Consider the following 22,291-nt stretch of genomic DNA (forward strand, 5'->3'; position numbering starts at 1 on the left):
GAGGCTGTCAAAAGCATGAGTTGAGTGATGGGTCTGTTGTCTCCTCTCCTTCCCCAGAGCTCTTTCCAGTGCTGCCGGCAGGCAAGTATCTCTCCGCTTCCATATTGATATTTTATCATTTTCTCCTATGCATCTTCTTCCTGTCCCCGTTCTGATAGCCAGTCAGTGGAGGAGGATGAGGCCTTCGGCATCCTGAGGAGGAGGAGTTCTGTGGGCCTGAGTGCCTATCTCCTGGCAGAGGAGGAGTCTGGAACTGGGGAGCCGGGGACTGGGGTTCCACGTCGTCATGCACTCCGCAGAATCATCTCCATTGAGGAAGACCCCCTGCCTCAGCTCTTGGAAGGTGGCTTTGAGAAGCCACTGAGCAAATGCCCAGAAGAAGAGGAGGTCTTTGACCAGGGGACAGAAGGGCAAAGCGTGACAGCCCCCGCCTTGGAACTCATCCCTACGTCTCCCCGAGGGCAGCCTGTCGGAAAAGAAGCCCTCTACAAGGTGAGTTCCAGGCAACGCTACTGAGATCTGCTCCCTTACCTTTGAGCCCAGGAGCCCCAAAGGACACTTAGGGGCTGCAGTGGGCCTTGGGATTCATCATATTCTGTGTCACAAAGGTCTTCTTCCCTTCCTTACACCTTTTCAGCTGAGCAGCAGAGAGACTCATGGTTTTCATAACTTCCCTTGTTAACTTCTGTTCCCCCATATTTCACACGCGCTCTTTGAACTCAAATCTGAAGCATTTATAGAACACGCCCGCTGGAGTCAGTGTCTGCTAAGACTCATTACAAGGTCATTTGGTACAGCTCTGTTGAGTGTTCCAGCCATCCTCTTTCTGTTGATCTCGGCCGGCTGAGTCTCTTCCGTTCCCTAGTGGTCCGTGGACTCCTCCCTCCAGGTGTTTCTACCCTCCCCCCTCTCCTCATTCAGGTTTCCCTCTGGATTCTGTAAGGAGAACAGTTCAAAGGTCATGGCACTTGCTTTCTATTACCGAGTGCTCTCCAGAAGGGTGATCCCTCTTTGTCTTGTGGGACCTATGACCCTCTGCTGGTTTGTAATGTGTGCTTTGAAATAGGCCATGCAGCCCTTGGCCTTTACCCTGATCCTTCAAAACATCTCTAGAAATTCCTTGGCGGTATGCAAAGGGCACATCCGTTGGGCAGCCCCCAGCCAATGGGCCCCTCTCTCTCCCTGTACTCCCTTCCAAATAAATCCTTTTAATACGGGGACCTACACTCACTTTCAGTGGGCACGGATGGATCAATATGAAAGTCATCCAAGATACCACCCAGTATCACGATATGTGGCCAAGAGGTCTGTAAGAGACAGGCCTAGAGGAGCAGTCTATGCTCCCATGTTCTGAGGCCTGTCTTTGCCGCGGTCTGATGGGTGTTGACAAGTGTTTTACCCCTCCGCCAGAAGGAAAGGTAGGAACCCAGAGGGGAGAAGATGGGGCAGCCTGCCTCTCTGCTGCAAACTTAGCGTTTGGAGCTGTGTGTTCTGTAACTGTCCGTCTCTCACAGAGCACCCCAATGCCCCCAAGGTGCCTCACAAGGCCGTGCCACTATTTTGCTGCAACAACAGAGAGAACCTTGTGTGGAAGGCTGCCCGAGGCAGACCTCCATGAGGCGGAGGTGATGCCACTCTTCTGGAGAGAACCTGGTAATAGGAATCAAGGGCCATGACCTTTCAACCGGTACTTCTGCTAGTGAAAAGTCAACACTGTAAGTGATGCTTAGAATAGAAGAACATAAAAAAAAAAACAAGGCTACTAAAGGGACATAAATTATATTGCAATAATTTAGTAGAATGTTACATACCTGCTAAAAGAAATCACAATTTCTAAATGGTCTTTAGTGATTCGGAGGGATTTGTATTGTTATTGAATAATTACAACTAGGATGAAATAATATATATATTTGGTTCTCAATTCTGTTTAAGTAAAACATTTTCTCATATTTATAAAGTCTGAAAATGCATATAATGTGAATAGTGGCTATCCCAGATCATAAAGAATTTTTACTTTTCTTCCTATAACTGTATATTTCCCAAACTTAACAGTTAGAATATATCACTTTAAATTTTTAAATATCTATTTTATTTGCAAATGTGTGTAGGCACATGTGTAGATGTCAAAGGACAGTTTGTGGGAGTCGCTTTTCCTCTTCCTCTCTGTGAGTCCCAGGGATAGAATTCGGGTTGTCAGCCCTGGTGGCAGGCACCTTTATCGCTGAGCCATCCTGTCAGCCCAGAATATATCATTTTTGCTTGGAGGTTTTCATTTTCTGACTTGGGTTCAGGGTGTTATTGCTGCTTGTTTGTCTGTCATCTGTATTGTGGTGTTGGGGACAGAAACTCAGGGCCCTGTAATGGGGACAAACCCTTTATGTCTTAGATACACCCTAACCCTTGCTTTTTAAGCATGTAGGAGGGAAAGAAAGGTGACATCATATGTCCTGATGTGATAATCAGGCTTCCTGTACCTTGCCTGTCCCTCCAACCCATCTGTCTGTCCCCAAGAAAAGAGAGCAGGCTGAAGGACCTCCCTGCTCTTGTGGGTTAAGTTGCAATATCTGGACCATTCATGGTCTCCTATGTGAGTTCTTCCCAGGGAAGGGCAAGGTAGCCGTGGGGCTTAAGGCCGGGCAACCCTGCGGTCACAGCCATAACCACTCTCTCCAACCCCCTCCTTGGATGCCACCTTCCCACCCCTTTCCTGTTTCTGCTCTGCCACATTATGTGTGAACAAATGACAGTCGGAGACACCCGGACAAAAGACAGGCAGAAGCCCGTGCCCTGTGTCTTCAATGGATAAAGAAAATGGGGAGCAGGGCATTGTTTTAATTTTATCTTACATTCTTGTAGTTGACTTTAAATTCTCCCCGAAGTCTAGTGTGGTTATGTTCCGAAATTCAAGTGCTGCTCACATCAGCTGTGCTTTGTTGTAGTGTTTGCTCACCAGATAAGCTAATTCCCTCAAATCCACTTTTAAATCCACTCAAAAGAGCCTCCCCCTCTGACCAGCGGTGCTGAGCCAAGCTTGAAGGTGAGGCACATGGTGAGATAGTATTCTGGAAGGAATGACTGCCTGTGGAGGGTGTCCCTAACCACCTCCTGCTCACTGTCCGTCCCAGAGAAAGTTCAGCCATCCCCGGTCACAGTCCAAGGCTGGTGGTAGTTCAGTCTTTCTTTGTTCTCTGGGGATCGATGACAGAGCAATGTGTGGTTGCCTGTGGAGACTCCCCACTTCCTGAGTGGGATGGTGTCCTAGCCTGGCTTCTGTTGCCATGACCAAAACAGTGACCAAAAACAACTGAAAGGGGAGAAAGGGCTTATTTTATCTTATCACTTCCAGGTCACAGTAGGTTGTTGAAGAAAGTCAGGACAGGACCTCAAGGCAGGAACTAAAGCAAATACTATGAAGGAATTGCCGCTTTCTGGCTTTCTCTCCAGGACTTAGTTTGTTTTTGTATGTGACCTAGGACCACCTGTTCAGGGGTGGTCCTATCCACAGTGGACTGGGCCCTCCCATATCAGTCATCAATCAAGAACATGCCTGTCAGCCTTGCTTATACACCAGTCTGATGGAGGCAGTTCTTCAATGGTTCCTTTCTCAGATGGTTCTAGACAAGAACTAGCAAGCACAAGGGTGGAAAATCACCACCTGGCTATCCATGGCCAATGATCACGTGATAATTGAAGTTGAAGAGATGGTGCAAGGGCCATGTGCAGAGACTCAAGGGGTCTCCATTCCACCCAGAGACTATGCGGTGACTTCTCTTGGGGACACATGAACATTAACAACTTAGACAGGGTACCTATGGCAGAGTAAATAAAGGATTCCAGTCAGTGAGAGAACTTGTGGGCTAGTTGGGGTTACTTACCAGAGCATGGGCGAAAAACTCAAAGGCAGCGTTACCACCAACTAGCCTACCCCAACAAGGGTGGTGACTCCAGAAAGCTGCAGGCTTGCACCTTACAAGCAATTCCTCCAGAGAGAACTCCAGAGAGTCCCCTCCCCAAGACTAATTATTTCTGTTTATGTAACCTTAAGGAGTCTATGAATCTTGGAACTTTCAGAGCTTTTGAAGTCTCCTAACTTTCTTGAGTCTTAGGAAGCTCCCTCCTCCCTCCTGGAGGGATGCTTCAAGTTAAAGGAAAAAGCTAAGCAATGGTACCCAACCCTGTGGAGGTTTTTTTTCTCTCTCTCCTCTACCTTCTAAAGACTATCTTGTGCTTCTCTGTTGCTGTGATACACACCACGACCAAAAGTAACTTGGGGAGGAAAGGGTTTATTTCAAATTACAGCTCGTAGTCATGAAGAGGAGTTGGGACAGGAACCAGGAAGCAGGAACTGAAGCAGAGGCCATTGAAGAATGCTGCTTACTGCCTTGCTTCCCATCACTTGCTCAGCCTACTCTCTTGTAGCACCCAAGACCACCTGTTCAGGGAGGGGGCACCATTCACAATGAACTGAGCCCTCCCACTAGATGCTGAAAAAGCCTTCAGCAAAATACAATATCCCTTCATGATAAAGGTCTTGGAGAGAACAGAGGTACAAGAAACATACCTACACAGAATAAAGGCAATATACAGCAAGCCATCAGCCAACATCAAAACTAAATGGTGAGAAACTCAACATGATCCAACTGAAGCCAGGAACAAGTCAAGGCTGTCCACTCACTCCATATCTATTCAATATAGTTCTTGAGGTCCTAGCTAGAGCTAGCGCAAAAGGTCAAGGGGATACAAATCAGAAAAGAAGTCAAACTCTCAGTATTTGCTGATGATATGATAGCGATTCCAAAAATTCTACTAAGAAACTTCTATAACTCATAAATACCTTCAGTAATGTAGCAGAATACAAGATTAACTAGGAAAAATCAGTAGCCCTCCTGTACACAGATGATAAATGGGCTGAGAAAGAAATCAGAGAAACATTACCCTTCACAATAACCACAAAAAGCATAAAATATCTTGGAGTAACTCTAACCAAATAAATGGAAGACCTGTATGACAAGAACTTAAAATCTCTGAAGAAAGACACCAGAAAAATGGAAATATCTCCCATACTCTTGGGTGGGTAGAATTAACAAAGTAAAATGACAATCTTACAGAAGCAATCTACAGATTCAATGCAATGCCCATTAAAATCCCAGCAAAATTCTTCACAGTCTGGGTAGGTAGAATTAACATAGTAAAATGGCAATATTAATAAAGGCAATCTACAGATTCGATGCAATGCCCAGCAAAATTCTTCACAGACCTCGAAATAACAATACTCAACTTCATATGGAAAAGCAAAAAGCCCAGAATAGCCAAAACAATTCTGTACAATAAATGAACTTCTGGAGGCATTACAATCCTTGACTTCAGAGTTGCAGTACTGAAAACAGCCTGGTATTGGCATAAAAACAGACAGGAGGACCAATGGAACCAAATTGAAGACCCAGATATCAATCCACACTACTTCAAACACCTGATTTTTGACAAAGAAGCAAAAAATATAAAATGGAAAAAAGAAAGCATATTCAACAAATGGTTCTGGCATAACTTGATATCAACATGTAGAAGAATGAAACTCCAGGCACAAAACTCAAGCCCAAATGGATCAAAGACCTCAACATAAAACCAACCACACTAAACCTCATGGAAGAGAAAGTAGGAAGGACATTTAAATGCATTGGCAGAGGAGATCACTTCCTAAATATAACCCCAGTAACACAGACACTGAGAGAAACAATTAATAAATGGGACCTCCTGAAACTGAGAAGCTTCTGTAAAGAACACACACACACACACACACACACACACACACACCCGGCAGCCTACAGAATAGGAAAAGATCTTCACCAACCCCACGTCAGACAGAGGTCTGATCTCCAAAATATACAAAGAACTCAAGAAATTGGTCATCAAAAAAACCAAATAATCCAATAAAAAATTGGGGTACATACCTAAACATAGAACTCTCAACAGAGGAATCTAAAATGGCTGAAAGACATTTAAGGAAATGCTCAACATCCTTAGTCACCAGAGAAATGCAAATCAAAACAACAACTCTGAAATTCTATCTTACACCTGTAAGAATAGACAAGATCAAAAACACTGATGACAACTTATGCTATAGAGGTTGTGGGATAAAGGGAACACTCCTCTGTTGTTGGTAGGAGTACAAACTGGTACAGGTGCTTTGGGTATCAGTAGATACTCAAATTAGGAAATAACCTACCTCAAGACTCAGAAATACCACTTTTGGGTTTATACCCAAAGGATGCTCAATTGTACCACAAGGACATGTGCTCAGCTATGTTTATAGCAGCATTATTTGTCATAGCCAGAACCTGGAAACAACCTAAATAAATGCCAAAGAATGGATAGGGAAAATGTGGTACATTTACACAGTGGAGAACTACACAACAGAAAAAATAATGACATCTTGATATTTGGGAGCAAATGGATGGATCTAGAAAACATCATATTGAGCGAGGTAACCCAGACCCAGAAAGACAAATATTACATGTACTCACTAGACATAAAGCAAAGAAAAATTCACAATCCCAGAGAACCTAGACAACAAAGAGGACCCTAAGAGAAAAACATACATGGATCTAATCTACACGGGAAGTAGAAAAAGACAAGATCTCCTGAGTAAACTGGGAGCATGGGGTTCATGGGAGAGGGTAGAAGGGAAGGGGAGAGGAAGGAGGGGAAGGAAGAAAAATAAAAACAATAAAAAATTAAAAAAATAAAATGCCCTACAGACTTCCCCACTGGCCATTCTGATGGAGGCATTTTCTCAGTTGAAGTTCCCTCTTCCCAGATGACCGTATCTTATATCAAGTAGATGAAAATAAACAAACAACCCCAGCAACTTGCCTTCCCCCACCCCAGTAGAGAATTCTGCCTTCTCCCTAATCCCCTGCCATCTGGCCCTTTGGCCCCTTGTAATTCACACCCCAGAGCTCTGGGCACACTACTCTCAGTATCCACTCCATCAGCCAGGCCCTGCCTGCTTGTCTTAGAGTCCCATTGGCATGAACACTTGGGAAAGGCTGTTATTTTTTCTAACAATCTCTTGTTCTTCCTGGAAGGAGCCCCATGCTCTAAGACCAGTGCTGGCTGCATTCTGGGGCAGAAGTGGCCTCCCTGTGCTGGGATCTCAGTGGACCACCGCAGCGACAATAAAAGGAAGCCTAGCAGCAGCAGGGGCCAGTGGCAGTGCTCACCAGAGTGTCTTCTGTCCACAGGAGGAAAACACTCGCTCTACCCCAGACCGGCTCTTCAAGATCGTGTTTGTGGGAGACTCTGCTGTGGGGAAGACATCCTTCCTGAGGAGGATCTGTGAGGCCCGCTTCTCCCCAGGCATGGCGGCCACTGTGGGTGAGTTCTCTCCTCAAGGAGGGGATAAAGGGTAATGGGAGGAATGGTGGCCACTGGCTGTTCAGTAGTGGGCTAGGAGGAGCAAGGAGAAGCCCATCTTAACCTGCTGGGCTGCTGGGCTCATGGTGTGTGGATGCAGTGGGGGGGGTGAGTGCTTCATAGTCCTAACCTTGTGTTTAGGGAGTTGTGATTGACAGCGGTGGGTGTGAGGTCTTTGTTCCTCTCTGTGAGCCCCCACCTACCTTTGCTACTTCTGCCCCACTTTAAGAAAATAATCTTATGTATGTATGTATGTATACATGCATGCATGCATACAGGTATATGTTACTCTGTGTGTGTGTGTGTGTGTGTGTGTGTGTGTGTGTGTGTGTGAGAGAGAGAGAGAGAGAGAGAGAGAGAGAGAAAATACAAGTATGAAGGTCAAAAGACAGTCTATAAGAGTTGGTTCTCTCTTTTCACTGCGTGGGTTCCAGGGATCAAACTCAGGTCATCAGGTTTGACAAGTACCTTTACCCACTGAGCCATCTCACTAGCTCTCTGTCCCCGTTTCAATCAATGGGGCCCCAAACCTTCATACTTCCCCAGCTCTGATGGGAACTCCCACAGAGCCAAGCCCTGCTACCCCCAACCTTTCCTATGGGCCTATCCCTGCCTGCCTCACCCTTAGGCCTGTGGATACTTGTGCACCCAGCACCCTGCAAGGCTTCTTTTATACGCTGACTTGACTTGTCCCATATCCCGGATTTGCTGGGAGTCACGGGAAATTAACTGTAGGAGTGTATTAGGCTCAGTCACCGTTAGATAATCATGGCTGAATGTGTTCCCACTGATGGATAATCCTTTATTCAAAGAGAGGCTTTTGTTTCACCCAAAGCTGCACATGGCGTTGGAGTGTGTGGCGGGATCAAGGGAAGGTTCACCTTTTAGCTTCCACCATGTTGAGTCACTCGACCAAAGAAGAGAGCGTGAGCGTCTGAGAGCTCGCTGTGCCTCTTTAACTGAACTGATGAGCCAGCTGTACTTGGCAATGTAGTCGGTGCAGTCTTAGTATCTGAACAGTGGCCATGACGTTTCAACCTGTGATCATTGTGATCAGCCTGATGGATTGAGAAACAGGTCCAGAGAGATTAGGAGCCCTATCCACATTCCCACAATTAGGACTGACCCTCCCCCGCCACACACACAGGACATCATCTAGCCCTTTCCATAGTACCCTAACAATGTTGCATCGTATGCCCAGAGCACCCTGTGAGTGGGAGGGTCCCTTTTCTGCCTTTAGAGGTGGGCAGAAGTTGGAAGCAGGAAAGGCTGGGAGTTTCAGTGAACCATTGAAAATCCTACGTCCTCATCCTAACTCTGCTACTAACTTGTCTGGCTCTGTGAAAATCCTAGGTCCTCATCCTAACTCTGCTACTAACTTGTCTGGCTCTGTGAAAATCCTAGGTCCTCATCCTAACTCTGCTACTAACTTGTCTGGCTCTGTGACACAGTCCCCCTTTGGGCTTGATTTTTCTTATATGAAAAGGAAAGGATTGGATTGGGTACCCTGCCTGCTTTCAAGCCCAGGTCTCTAGCCATACTACCCTTTCCACTGGCTTCTGACAAACAAGCTCTACAGGCCAAGCTTTCCAGGACCCTTCCTGTGTCTTCCCACATGCTTCCATGCCCTCTGCTTCCTGGTGGCCTTTTCTTATGCAGTTGTATCTTGTGCCTCCCTCCTGCGTTACTCTACATAAAATGAAGGACATCCCAATATGAAGCATCAGACATGAAAGGAAACAGCAGGACAAGCACTGGATGAAAACCCAGGACAGTCTGACCTAGCTATTCTAGGAGGGAAAATCGTCTGCTATCGGTGCCGCAGTGGCTGGAGGCAGAAGGGCTGGCTGTCTTTCCTGGAGGGTGCTCCAGTGTGGGACTGATAAGTCAGGGGTCTACGATGGGCTCATGGTGACCAAGATGTGTTGTGAGCCTCCAGGCTCATCTCTCCTGACAGTGGAGTCAAGCCCGCTTGTAGTTCCCACCTCAGGCCTGAGATAGAAGGCTCTGATGAAGAAAACCAACCCATTTGTACTTCCCTGGAGCCCACCACACATTTCGGGAAACTTCCACAATTTAGGAAAAGGACAAACTACAGGTCCTTTATCACAGGACACAAACACACCAGAGTACTAGCAGGTTCTCTAGGGCAAGTTGTCTAGCCCAGGGTGCCTGACCTTGTCCTTTGTGTGTGAACTGATTAGCAACTGCCACATCAGCCACAAGAATACGCTACTTTAAGGATGATGCATCACATCAGAGTCAGTTTCCCAAGGCCACAGCAACCCAACCCCCACCCAGAACTCTGGCCAACCCCTTGTCCAGAGCAGCAGACAGGATTCCACTATGTAGTTGGTAATGTTTTACTCTTTGCTCTTTGGGAAACCCATCACCCAGCTCCCAAAAAAATACATGGAGACTTATTCTGTCTTATGATTGCCCAACCTTAGCTTGACTTGTTTCTAGCTAGCTTTTCTTAAATTATCCCAACTACCTTTTGGCCCTGGGCTTTTATCTTTTTCTATTCTATATACATTTCTGTACTTCTTACTCTGTCACTGCAGTAGACTACTCGTTCATTTCCCAGGTGCTCAGGCCTGAATAATCACACAGAAACTTTATTAATACAACACCATTTGGCCAATAGCTTAGGCATATTTCTAGCTAGCTCTTACATCTTGAACTAACCAATTTCTATTAATCTGTGTATCACCACGAAGCTGTGGCTTACCAGGTAAGGTTCTGTTCTGGCATCTTTCTCCTTCAGCAGCTACATGATGTCTCCTCGACTCCTCCTACTCTCTCTCTATATCTCTTCCAGCCTGGCTATATTCTGCCTTGTTATAGGCCAAAGCAGCTTCTTTATTAACCAATGGTAATAAAACATATTCATAGTATACAGAGGGGAATCCCACATCATGTGTCTTGCTGTGTAGCTGGGTGGGTGGTCCCTGGTGTCCTCCTCTCCTCCCATTTCTTACTCTTCGGTCTTCTCTTTATCTCCTTGTGTTTATTCTGTCTGCCTGGCAGCCCCATCTATCCTTTCTCCTGCCTTGCTATTGCCCATTCAGTTTATTAGACCAATCAGGTGTTTAACAGGCAAAGTAACACATCTTCACAGAGTGAAACAAATGCAGCATAAAAGACTGCAACACGTCTTTGCATCATTAAACAAATGTCTCACAGCATAAATGAATGTAACACATCTTCAACTAATATCCCACAACACCACTCAGCAGCACACACTGGGCCTTTCTTCAGACTCACCTCTGTCACTCGAGCTGACTTCCTGGTCTCCTACACTCCATGAGAAAAATGGTGTGTAGAACCTTTGCCTTTGTGTACAATAAGGTAAACCTTGTGGGGTCCTGCCTACTCCACCTCAGGACCCTGCCTGCTCCTTCATGAACAGCTGTTTGAATCTGTAGACATCAACGGATGGTTTTTGTGGCGCCCTGGAGCTGGAAAGACCCTTGGGAATGGTCTATTCACATCCAGTCAGATTGTGAGGGGAGAGAGGCCCTCAGTGAGAGTGACCATGAGAGAACACATCTCGCTGGCTGGTCCCCAGGGCTCAGGGGCACTACTCCACATGGTTTCTTACCCTCCCTTTTGATCATGTCCTGTTAGAATGCTCTCTGTTCTCTCTTGACAACCAGTGAAGTCCCCATCCCCAGTGACCTGTAGGGAATTCCTGAAGCACCCTTGGGCCCTCCTGTAAGGCAACTTGTGGACATATCCCCTCCCCTCCTTGCATGGTGACAGCCTGGACTGCCTTCACCAGAAAGGCTGGTGTCACCTTCTGGGGACCCTTCAGCTCAACCCTAACCCACACCACTCTGCAGTTCACTTCTAGTGACTGGTGATTTCTTTACTGTAGCTGTCAATCTAATCAGGTGGCAAGTTGAAGGACATCTCGATGTCATCATGGAATGTTCAGGCAGAATTTAGAGATTATGAAACACCAATGTAGTGTTCCTACAAACCTCCATCCCCCTTATTATACAAAGAACAGAATCTCTAAAACTGAGGTGGGATGACATCATCAAGGTCATACTGCCTGTCATTGGCGGGGCCCAGGTCTTCTGGTGCTTGGACCTTTAGAGTGACAGATGGTCTAAAACTCATCTGGTCCGGGCCCTTTGGCCCCACAGTGCTCTACTGCCTCTTCTGTTGAGCTCTTGTTCTCCTGCCATGGTGTCTGGGTGTGCTCGTTGTCATTCCATGCTCACCTTGTGTTGTCCGTGTGCTCTAGCTGTACACCCAGCCTCTGTGGACTTGCTTACATGGTTCTCTGGCTGCCTGTCTGATGCTGGACAAGGAAATGCCTTTCGCATCCAGCGGGCACTCATAGCAAGCTCACCACTGCACAGAACACATTTGCCCAGCCCTCCGTCTACCTCACTCCCTGCAAAATAAAGACACCATCCATCCTCTAGCAACCAATCGAAAAGGTAGAGGTGGCTTTCTGGAGGCAGCCAACACCAGCTGCCTCCAGCAATACCCACTCATCCTTTCCCAGTTTCCCATGCCAAGAACAGAAAGCTCATTCATGGGGCTTCAGGCCCTATGAGGGGTTTCAGATCTGACCCTGCCGGTGGTTGCTCACTCAAAAGTAGTGAGAAAGAAGGGAAGAGTGTACTTCTCCAAAGCATAAAGAGTTGGGGTACCCCTCCCTCTCATGCTTTTAACCAAGAGGAAAATTTACCTCCAGTTCAGAAGCTAGCAGGTGTCAACATGACCATGGCCTGCCTGGGGAGAGGAAGATTCAGGTAGCCTGTGCTCCAGGTAAAGATGCTGGAATGGGGTGTGGAGCCTTGACCGCAGTTTCTCATCTCTCCGTGTGTGTGTGTGTGTGTGTGTGTGTGTGTGTGTGTGTGTGTGTGTATGTGTGTGTGTATGTGTGTGTGTATCTGCATACCCTCATGGGTGTCTTGAGGACACCGAAGGCTGGAGGCCTACATGAAAACAGTGGAAATACAATGAAAAACATTCTACTCTTTTTCTCACCCAGATGAATACATTCCTGTCTCTGACCCTGTCTATGAAGCAAAGGGCCTGGGGTGACATTTACCACTTCCTGCTTCTTCCGTAACTGCTGAGTTTCTCCTGCTACTCTCTGTGAAGGCTTGTTCCTTGTTCTGCTCTTTCTCCCTGCAGGGTAAGGACTCTTGGGCCTCTGGGAAAGTGGAAAGGGATGCCTTCAAGTTCTGCAACCAGGAGTCATAAATAATAAGGCTTAAAAAACATCTTTATGTATGTTTGAACATTCTTAGGCTCCCAGGAGAGAAAAAGGCCTATGAAAGGGGTATTCACCCTGTGAGCAGAGGGCCATATGTGTCTTATGCTAGTTGTGAATGTGGCCTAACACCAAAGTGTAAACTTACCTGAAACATTACCTGATTTTTCTCTGTGTGTGTGACTCGATTGTGTAGTCCTCACACAATATACATACATACATACATACACACACACACATACATACATAGAGTAAGCTATGCCACACAAACCACAGTCATACCCCATTGAGTTTAATGTGTGGCCTAAGTCAATTATTCATCTTTCAATGTAGCTCAGAGAATCCAGAAGGTTGGAGAATCCTAGAAGACCTTGTGTTGAGACTTTCAGTTCTGAGAACTGCACAGACTACCTGTCACTGACCTGCCCCTGACCCTCTGGGTAGTCCATCCCGGGGAGGGTCAAGGGCCACACAACTGAAGAGACGATCATAAGTAGTCTCATGATAACTGAGAGTCCTAGACCCTTCTCAGGAGTGAATGCTGCCTTTGTCCCTTTCTCCTACCTCCTCTTTGTTCTTCTCCTCCCTGCCAACCCCTCCCCTCCTCCTCCTGCTCTTCCTCCACTCATCTTCCTCCTCTCCAAACTCCCCCTTTATACACCTTTGGGTTATCTGATAGGAATATTAAAGTATGCTTCATCCCCTCAGGATGTTTGAATTTACTAGGAACATTTTGAAAGTGGTTTCACTGAAAGAAGAGAATGAGAGGGGCAAGCTACAGAGTAAGGAATAAATTTGGTGATGGTCATTATCTCAGTCCGCAAATCTCATTGCATGTTGCTTTTGTACATAGGCCCTGACATGACTTTAGCCAGTATCTGTGGTTGGAGGCTGCTTGTTTGTTCCCAGCTGTTCAGCTCCGAAATAACCACACAGACACTATATTAATTAAATCCCTGCTTGGCCTATTAGCTCTAGCTTCTTAGTGGCCAGCTCTTACAACTTAATTTAACCCATTTCTATTCATCTGTGTATCACCACGTGGCTGTGGCTTACCAGCAAGATTCTGGATCATCTGTTCCTGGTGGTGGCTACTTGGTGTCTCCTGCTGTCTTTCTCCCAGAATTCAGTTTAGTTTTCCCCACCTACCTCTATTCTGCCCTGCCAGGCTCCAGACATATTCTTGACTCATTAACCAGTAAAAACAACACAAACACAGAAGGACCTCCCACACCAAGCATCCTAGAGTAGGTGCATGGTGGTATAGTAAGAAGCCCACAACTAAGATGGTTTCATTGATGCCATCAAGTTTTTCAGTCTGAAACAGGACCGGAAATCAAGTCTCCTGGCTCCCTGTGCAGTGCTCAGTCCATCTTCCCACACTGCTCTCTAGCCACTATTCAGGGAAGGTGGGCTGCCCTGGTTCCAGACAGAGAGGCATTGTCTCTGAACTTGGAACCCAGGATTCCCATGACCAAGGCAGCTCTCATGGGCTGTTTCACCCTGCAGGCATCGACTACCGAGTGAAGACGGTCACTGTGGACAATGCACAGGTCGCTCTACAGCTGTGGGACACTGCTGGGCAGGAGAGGTGAGGTCCTGCACACCCGGGTCCCAGGCCAGGGCTCCCAAGGCAGGTGTGTGTACCTGACACTGGCTCTCCTGTGGCAGGTACCGCTGTGTCACACAGCAGTTCTTCAGAAAGGCCGACGGCGTGGTTGTTATGTACGACCTCACAGCCAAGCAATCCTTCCTGTCAATCCGGCAGTGGCTGAGCAGCGTGGAGGTGAGCAGTCCCCTTCCTGGGAGGTCTTGGGCTTTCCAGACTAGTCTCTGCTCCCCGACTCTCCCTTGTGGCCCTCAGCCTACTCACAACTTTATCCCAGCCCCGCCTGCCCATCCTGGACTCTTCTTCCCATTTGGCTCTGATGTCTGACTTCTCCCACCCTAATCTGCCCCCTTTTCAGCATCTCAGCTGAACCATGCCCTTTCTCAGCTGCCGATCTGCATGTGTCCCATTACCAAGAACATTAGGGGACAAAATATAAGCATATTTAAAAGTTTCTGAGAGAATAGCTAATACAAATCATTTCTCAAAATTCCTGTACCTAAAACACTTACGGGTGTGAAGAATTAAATTTGAAACGCCATGGGTTGTCTTTTCACTTAATTAATGAAAGTGGCAATGGTATGGGTAGATTCTATTTGAACTTTAAACTATGACATAATCCTTCCCATCCTATTATCCTCATCAGCATCATTCTCTTCCTCCCTCCTCTTATCCTCATCATCCTTCTTTTTTTCTCTTTCTCCTGTCCTCCCTTCCCCTCCCCTTCTTCCTGATCTATTTTCTTTGTTGCTGGCAGTACCAGGAGAAACAATACTGATGATTTGGGGTGGGGTTTTTTTTGTTTTTGTTTGTTTGTTTGTTTGTTTACATTTTTTGTCCTTGAAGTCCTGGAATCAGGCTTACATTTCCTGGAAGATGGGGCAGGGCAGGGAAACGTTTATTGACTGTGGGATTCCCCTCTATATGCTATGAATATGCTTTATTACCATTGGTTAATAAAGAAGCTGTTTGAGCCTATAACAGGGAAGAATATAGCCAGGCTGGAAGAGATAAATATGGAGAGTAGGTGGAGTCAAAGAGATGCCATGTAGCTGCTGAAAAAGAAAGATGCCAGAATAGAATCTTACTCGGTAGCCACAGCCTCGTGGTGATACACAGATGAATAGAAATGGGTTAATTTAAAATGTAGTTAGTTAATAAGAAGCCTGAGATAATAGTCCAAACAGTGTTGTAATTAATATAGTTTCTGTGCGATGATTTAGGTCTGGGCGGCCGGGAAACGTAAGAACGGTCTCTGGCTACATACATTCTCCTTTCTCTGTACTATCTGCTCAACTTTTTTCCAGTTTTGCACATTGGAGGTCTACATAAAATGCTGTTAGACAACAGGGTTTTCATTTGAAAATAGTCAGTCTAGTACAATTTAGTATAATCTATCGCATCTCAAAGTGAAGAAACTGAGCCTGTAACTTCTACAGATCACTAGTCATTCTTCCCCTAGCCTCAGACACACACACACACACACACACACACACACAAGTATGGATCTGAGCTGGGCAGTCCTAATGTCTGGTACTGATGGCAGTGATGGAGGCAAACACAGAACTGTGTTCTCTGCTGTCACAGGGTGTCACTAGTCTCCAGGGCTCCCAGAGATTCTGGGATCTCACTAGAGAGGAAGAGATCAGGCTGAATCTGGTGAACAGGGGGAAATTTTGGGAGATATGAGCTTGGTCCTTCACACAATCGTGTGCTGAGCGAGCGCCATGTGCCTCTCCTTGGTGGAATGGGGTCTTCAACACCGTGATCAGGTGCTTAGGCAGGTACTTACTTCACAGGAGCCTTGAGTCACTCATGGGCTTAGACACCAGGCTGAGGTGGTAAATTGTACATTACTAACTTGGGATCTTCTAAGTGTGAGTAATTTGTAGTTTGAATCTTGTCTTTTAAAACAAGTTTGAAAGAAGGTGCTGATGAACTCTGAAGGAACTCTGAAGAGGCAGCACCTGAGCATTGGGCTCAACACTGAAGGCCAGGCCCTCCCTAGAGATGGACCAGCCCTGGGCCTGGAAATTAAAAAAACAGAAACTAGCAAAAAACAAAACAAATAACCAAATAGAAACCAGCCGTCCCGGTGGTTTTGTTTTTCAGCCTCCATAGTTCCTACCACAAATAAGTGCTTCCCAAACTCCTCCATGCCTGGGAGTCTCCCGAGGGTCTTGTTAAAAGGCAGAGTCACTCATAGGTGCAGGCATATGAGACTTCAAACCTCTAACAGCTTCACAGGAAGGCCAATGCTGCTTTCCCTCTCTCAGAATAGCAAGGTTCTGAGTCTTTTTGAAGCACCTCCACCCCTCACCAGGACTTTTCTAAACATGGGCCATGTGCCCAGCACTCGCTAAACCTGAGAGGCTGGACCAGGGAAGCCCACCCCCCCCCCCCCACAGTTTCAGGGCTCAGGGTTCAGGAGTGAGAGGAGGAGGCTGTGTCAAATGGTTGACTGCGCGTTGAAGGTGCGGAAAAGAAGCATCATGGATGTAATTATTCCCCCATTCTTGAAAAGCTAAGTCATTCTGCCTTGGCAACCGGCAATCAGAGGTGTCAGGTGATAGATTAAAACTTGACACCTAATTTGATCTGAGGGGAACTGAAAGTAATAAGTGCTTTATATTTGTGGAGAACCTTATTTTTTCAAAGAGCTCAGAGCACTTTGCCAACTCCCTCGCCTGGAAAAGGAGGGCGGGGGGCGGGGGGAAGCTTTAATAACAGTCTTCAGGGCTTGAAGCTGCGTTATTAACGGAATGGTGGCCAGCTATTCCCAGCCCCACCCCCAACCTCTCGTCCACCTGAAGGCTGGGAAACCAAGCCTTAAACTGTTGTGTTTGCCATGAATAGGGAAGATGTGGTCTTCGAAGAGGTTGTGTGGAAAGGGGACAGGTGCACAGGGAGGGAGAGGCAGTTCTTACCCTGTCAGCTCAGCCGCTTCCTGGCCCTGAATCATGGAATTCTATATATGGTGCAGAGCATTGAACTCCTGGGGTCAGGAGGATGGCAGAACAAGAGTGGACACATGAGAGATCCTGAGGGTCCTTCCAGCTTGAAGGGTACTAGAGACCGTCATGTAAGAACATCTGGAGAGTAACTCTGACTCTTATTTCACGGGAAAAATATCTAGAGAAATTGTGTATGAAGAAAAGCTCGCTTGGCCCACAGTTCGGGAGAACCAAGGGCATGGTACCTGAACTGGCTTCACTCTGCCAGGACCCCCTTAGTTATATTGCATCATGATGGAAGGTGGTAGGGAGACAAGAAGTGGAGGGGCCAGGCTTACTCTCTTTATGACAACTCTCTTATAAGAAGTAACCAGGGCCAAGTGGTGGTGGTGCACGCCTTTAATCCCAGCACTCAGGAGGCAGAGGCAGGCGGGTCTCTGTGAGTTTGAGGCCAGCCTAGTCTACAGAGTGAATTCTAGATTGGTTAAAATTACGTAGAGAAACCCAGTCTTGAAAAACAAAACCAAAAGAACTAACCAGGGACTCACGAGAATTATCACTGCCTTCCAAGGGTGTATGCCTCATGACACGATACCACCTGCTAGGCCCCATTTCTCCCGCCGTCGTCACACTGAGAGCAGAGATGGTATGGGCATCAGTCTTACTGAACAGAAGTGTCCTGCGTGACAAGGTGGCTCTGCCGTTCTCTCCTGCATCCCCTCCTAGCTCTCCCTCACCAGGTAGCTCCACATTGCCTATGAGCCATGTTCAGAAGAGGCTTGGGCTTGGCCCAGTCCTGGTCCTTAATGACTCAACTGTGAGCCACAAGTCCTTCGTGCCAGCTCTGCATCCCCAGCCCCTCACCTTCTCATCACCTCTAGGAGAATGAATCTGACCATTCCAGTTTTGAGAAGGAAGCAGTTCGGCCCGAAGCATGCCATATTAAGACCATGGATAAGCTAGATATCTGAAGATCCCAGGGGACCTGTATCTGACAGAGGTCACAGACCTGGGTACAGCAATGCGGGCTGGTGTGTACCCCAAGTCCAGGCTGCAAATCTCCAAAGCCTGTTGTGCTTATTGAACTTCACGTTCAGCTTTTCTTTCTTAATTATTCAGGTAGCATATTGCAATGCCTCTCCATTAAGGAAGTAGGAAATGATGGGAAGGTGAATCCATATAGAACAGCATCTCTGAGCTCTGAGCTAAACAAACAACACACGCATGTGCTCACATGTGTGTATGTGTGCGCGAGCTCTCTCTCTCTCTCTCTCTCTCTCTCTCTCTCTCTCTCACACACACACACACACACACACACACACACACACACACACCTCACCTCGGAGAACAAAGAGAGGAAGCGACTTGTCCAAAGGCACCCAGAGCTTGTGAGGTGCAGTTAGAACATGGCTCTTGGCTCTGCCCCTGCATTCTTCATTTGACCATGCTAAAAATCTCCTAAAATGTAGGGGTATTGGTCTCTTCTCCCAGGCCTTGTTTCTCCAGTCTCATCTGTAGAGGTTCTGGCTCACTTCCCTCTCCCTTCCTGGTTGCAAGCGAAATCTCAGCCTGTGATCTTTGTCCTCGGTGGCAATGCACAGCAGGGAGCAAAAATAGCAGTTTGATTCCCCCCCCCCTCCACACACACACATTCCAAGTTGAACTTGAAGTGCTGGCAGTTTAAAACGAACTGTACAAATAAATCTTGTTTTGACTCATAGTCCAGGGGGTGGATAAATATGGAAACCCTCAAGATATAATTTTGCAGTCATTTTTTTCTTAGTATAACGGCGTGCTTTAATGTGCTGAAAAAATTTTTTTTTCTGGCTCCAGAGAAATAGCAACATTCTCCCAGCTAAGTGCATTTTCATGCCTCCAGCAAACAGATATTCACACATGCACATTTGGACATGCGCACACACGCACGCACACACACACACACACACACACACCAGCTCAACCAGGCAGCTGCACACCCAGAGCTGAGTGACAGTCTCCTGCTCCTAGTTGACAGTTCTTGTTCTGTAAAGCTAGAGATGGATGATCTTAAATCTATCTTCCATCACACTCAAATATGGAGAAAGGCAGCTATGGCAAATCAAAGTTCTAGAGAGATTTCTCTGTTAGAACATTCTAGAACAGGGACGTTTTCTAGAAGCCTGTTTTAAGGATCAGAGACTAGTGGCTGAGAGAGCAGGATCAGCTAGAGGAACCATCCAGTGTTGTGATATGAGCGGCGGGGCTGCATTCCCAGCACCCCGGCCGCCTGCACGGCTAGCTTATGCCTGAAATAACAACACACAAACTGTATTCATTTAAACACTGCTTGGCCCTTTAGCTCTAGCCCTTACTGGCTAATTCTGATATCCCGATCAACCCATCTCTAATAATCTGTGAGAACCGGTCTTACCGGGAAGATTCTAGCCTAGTCCATCCTGGGTTGGAGCTTCATAGCGTGTGTCTGCCCGGGAGCCAGGAGCATGGCGTCTCTCTCAGGCGTCTGCTCCCTAGAGGAGAGCTGTGGAGTCTGAGATTACTTCCTCTTCCTCCCAGCGTTCTGTTCTGTTTACTCCTCCCATCTATCTTCTAACCAATGAGGGCCAAGCAGTTTCTTTTTATTTAACCAATGACCTTCCTGCAATCCAGAGAGAAGGTGGCAGCTCCCAGTCTCCTGAGCTTTCAAACTGGCCTGTGGTGCATATTCTGGGATTCCAGAGCATTATCAACAACAGAGGGTAAAAAAGAACTGTTCACCGTAGTCTCCCAGGCTTAGTAGAAGAATACTTTGCACTTCCGAAAGGAGATGTTCGACTGGAGGCAAAGCTCGGTGGGAGAGTGCCAGCCTTGCCTTCCGTTCCCGTCACCAAAATAATGATAATGAGAAATGACAATAAATTAAAATAATTATAAATTTAAGAGGAAAATGTTGCAGCCTCTAATAGGTAATTATGCCTCTTTGTACCAAGTCGTACCAGATAGGCTGGAAACCTTGTTAGAAATAAGGAAGGCATCAACTTCAGGTAGGTACTTCAGGAGTCAGGGAGGATCTGAAGACAGACACACAAGCCAAGCCTCCTATCACTCTATGGGTGATGGGGTCAGGATCATGAGGACTGCTACTTGTCACAGTTAGCACACCCTCTGGCCTTGGAGCTGTGCCGTGTTCTCAGGGCAGCCCATGGAGGGGAAGTGAGCTGTCCAGAGTGTTTGTGCATTGGATGAACAAGCAAAAGACGGGAATGGGATACAGCTGGGAGTGTGGCCTGCTTTTCTGCTCTTTCTAAACTCTCCCTTCCTCTGTCTAGGAATAGTTCCCAAAGAAGCGTGTCCTTCTTCCTGAGAGCGACGTTGGTGTTTGCTCTGAAGAAGGTCCATATCAGGCATGAGAGGCAGGCCCCACCCCATCTTACTCAGACATTCGGTGCCCATCATCCCCTTTGCAAGGAAGCTGCAGCCTGACCTATTCTATCTACTAATAAAACCTGGGCTGAATTTCTATGCCAAGAATTTAGGTCTGATGCTCATATTTGCAGAATTTCCACGTCAAGAAATCCCACAAACCTTAGTCATTCTCACACATACGTCTACAAATAGATCTTTCTCATGTGCTCTAAACAGCAAGTCTTTTGGCCCAGTTCCCCAAATCCTCCTCTTTTCTTCCTTTTATGTGAAAAAAAAACCCTCTTTGCATAAGTATTCTGTTGTCTGCGTACTCACAGGACGGATTGGGGCATTCCCGTTAAGTAACCCTCGGCTAACAAGGAACCACATATAGCAGTCCATATATGCTGTTAGCTGGTTTTCTCACTGTAGAGAAGTACTATTTACTTGTCAACTACCCATGCGATTTGATTTATTTTAGTGGGTCAGAAGACGGGAGACATCATTGTGAACATACATCTCTCTCTTCCCAGTGGGTGCCATTTTTAGAGCGTTCTATTTAGTAACATACCAGGCAGCAGAGTGCTCCCTAGAAATATGAATCTAGACAGCAATTTCAGAGAAGGATGGACCCGTGGACTCAGCGGCCTTCGTCTCTTGTTCTGTGGCTGAATTGTGCCTTTTTGGTCCTCTGAGCCTGATGTCCCTGTTAGCAAATGAGGATTACTTTCTCCCACTGAACTGCAGTAAAAATAAATAAACGTGCAGATTAAGTAAACACGGAGGGTTTAATTTCAGAGGTAATTGCATTTAAACTTTAGACCAGGCATTCTGATCAGATGCTCTTTAGCTGTTTGCATGAGATGCCGAGGTAAACCAAGTGAGACTTTTGGCAAAGCCGGAACTCAGTCTTCTAAGCGTCTATTATCCTACAGCCCCTCTATTTAGCAAAACATTTAGCTACAGTGAATAACTATTTGTTACCAAATTATGATTAAAAGCTCCTAATTAAGTATTTCAAAAAGTAAAACAACAACCTTCTTAAATGTAAACATTACTGTATTTACTCATTATATAACTGTGTGTCCCACAGTTATACCTCTGGGGACACACATGTAGCACTCCCTTTTTGGCCATAGAGCAGGGCCTCCAGGATATGGCCGAGATGTCACAGCCACTACAAGAACAAACACAGTTGTCACCTTGTGTGAAGTCATCTCTTCTGAACAGAGAAGTGTGGCTATGGCACAAAGCTCTTCCCTAAGTTGGGCCTTCTTAGGAGTCAGAGCTCCCAGGAGTGTGAGTCCTTAGTGCCTGCCCCCAGCTAAGCTAACAGCAGCCACTTATGGAGGGAGCTCTTTGGTTCAGTACGATGATTCAGATTTGAGTGTCCCCTCAGGGAGCTCATGTGTCACAGAGGTTCAAGACGCCTCCTCTCCTCAAAGCAAACATAGACCAGCTCCAATCTACAGTAATTAATTTCCTAGGTTTGTTCTACTTTGTTAGCCTGGGTCTGGTGACTTAGCAAAGCTCTGTAAGTCAAAATTCACCATCCCTTGGTGTCCATGCCCTCTCTCTCATCCTGCTATTTCCTCTTCATTACAAGTGGAAAGTTGGTGTGTTTAATACAAGAGCCAGAGGTTGGTGAAAAGAGAAAGATTGCTGCATGGATGCAGAGTGGGGAGGAGGGGAGAG

General features: G+C 46.6%; 1 protein-coding gene across 2 annotated transcripts in view; it reads left to right on the plus strand.

The window, feature by feature from the left end:
* Cracr2a (calcium release activated channel regulator 2A) overlaps nucleotides 1-22,291 on the plus strand; it is a 107,608-nt gene that overhangs the window by 81,030 nt on the left and 4,287 nt on the right. The window contains exons 13-16 of one of the 2 annotated variants that reach the window (XM_041640017.1): nucleotides 159-492; nucleotides 7,242-7,374; nucleotides 14,162-14,243; nucleotides 14,324-14,438. In XM_041640017.1, coding sequence (XP_041495951.1) covers nucleotides 159-492; nucleotides 7,242-7,374; nucleotides 14,162-14,243; nucleotides 14,324-14,438 — 664 coding nt within the window. Of the gene's footprint in view, nucleotides 1-158; nucleotides 493-7,241; nucleotides 7,375-14,161; nucleotides 14,244-14,323; nucleotides 14,439-22,291 lie in introns of those variants that run through there. The other variant, XM_041640027.1, reaches the window with a different exon arrangement.

Source organism: Microtus oregoni, unplaced genomic scaffold (genome assembly GCF_018167655.1).
Source record: "Microtus oregoni isolate MIOR12 unplaced genomic scaffold, Mior012 000002F_ref0000024, whole genome shotgun sequence".
NCBI classification, from domain to species: domain Eukaryota; kingdom Metazoa; phylum Chordata; class Mammalia; order Rodentia; family Cricetidae; genus Microtus; species Microtus oregoni.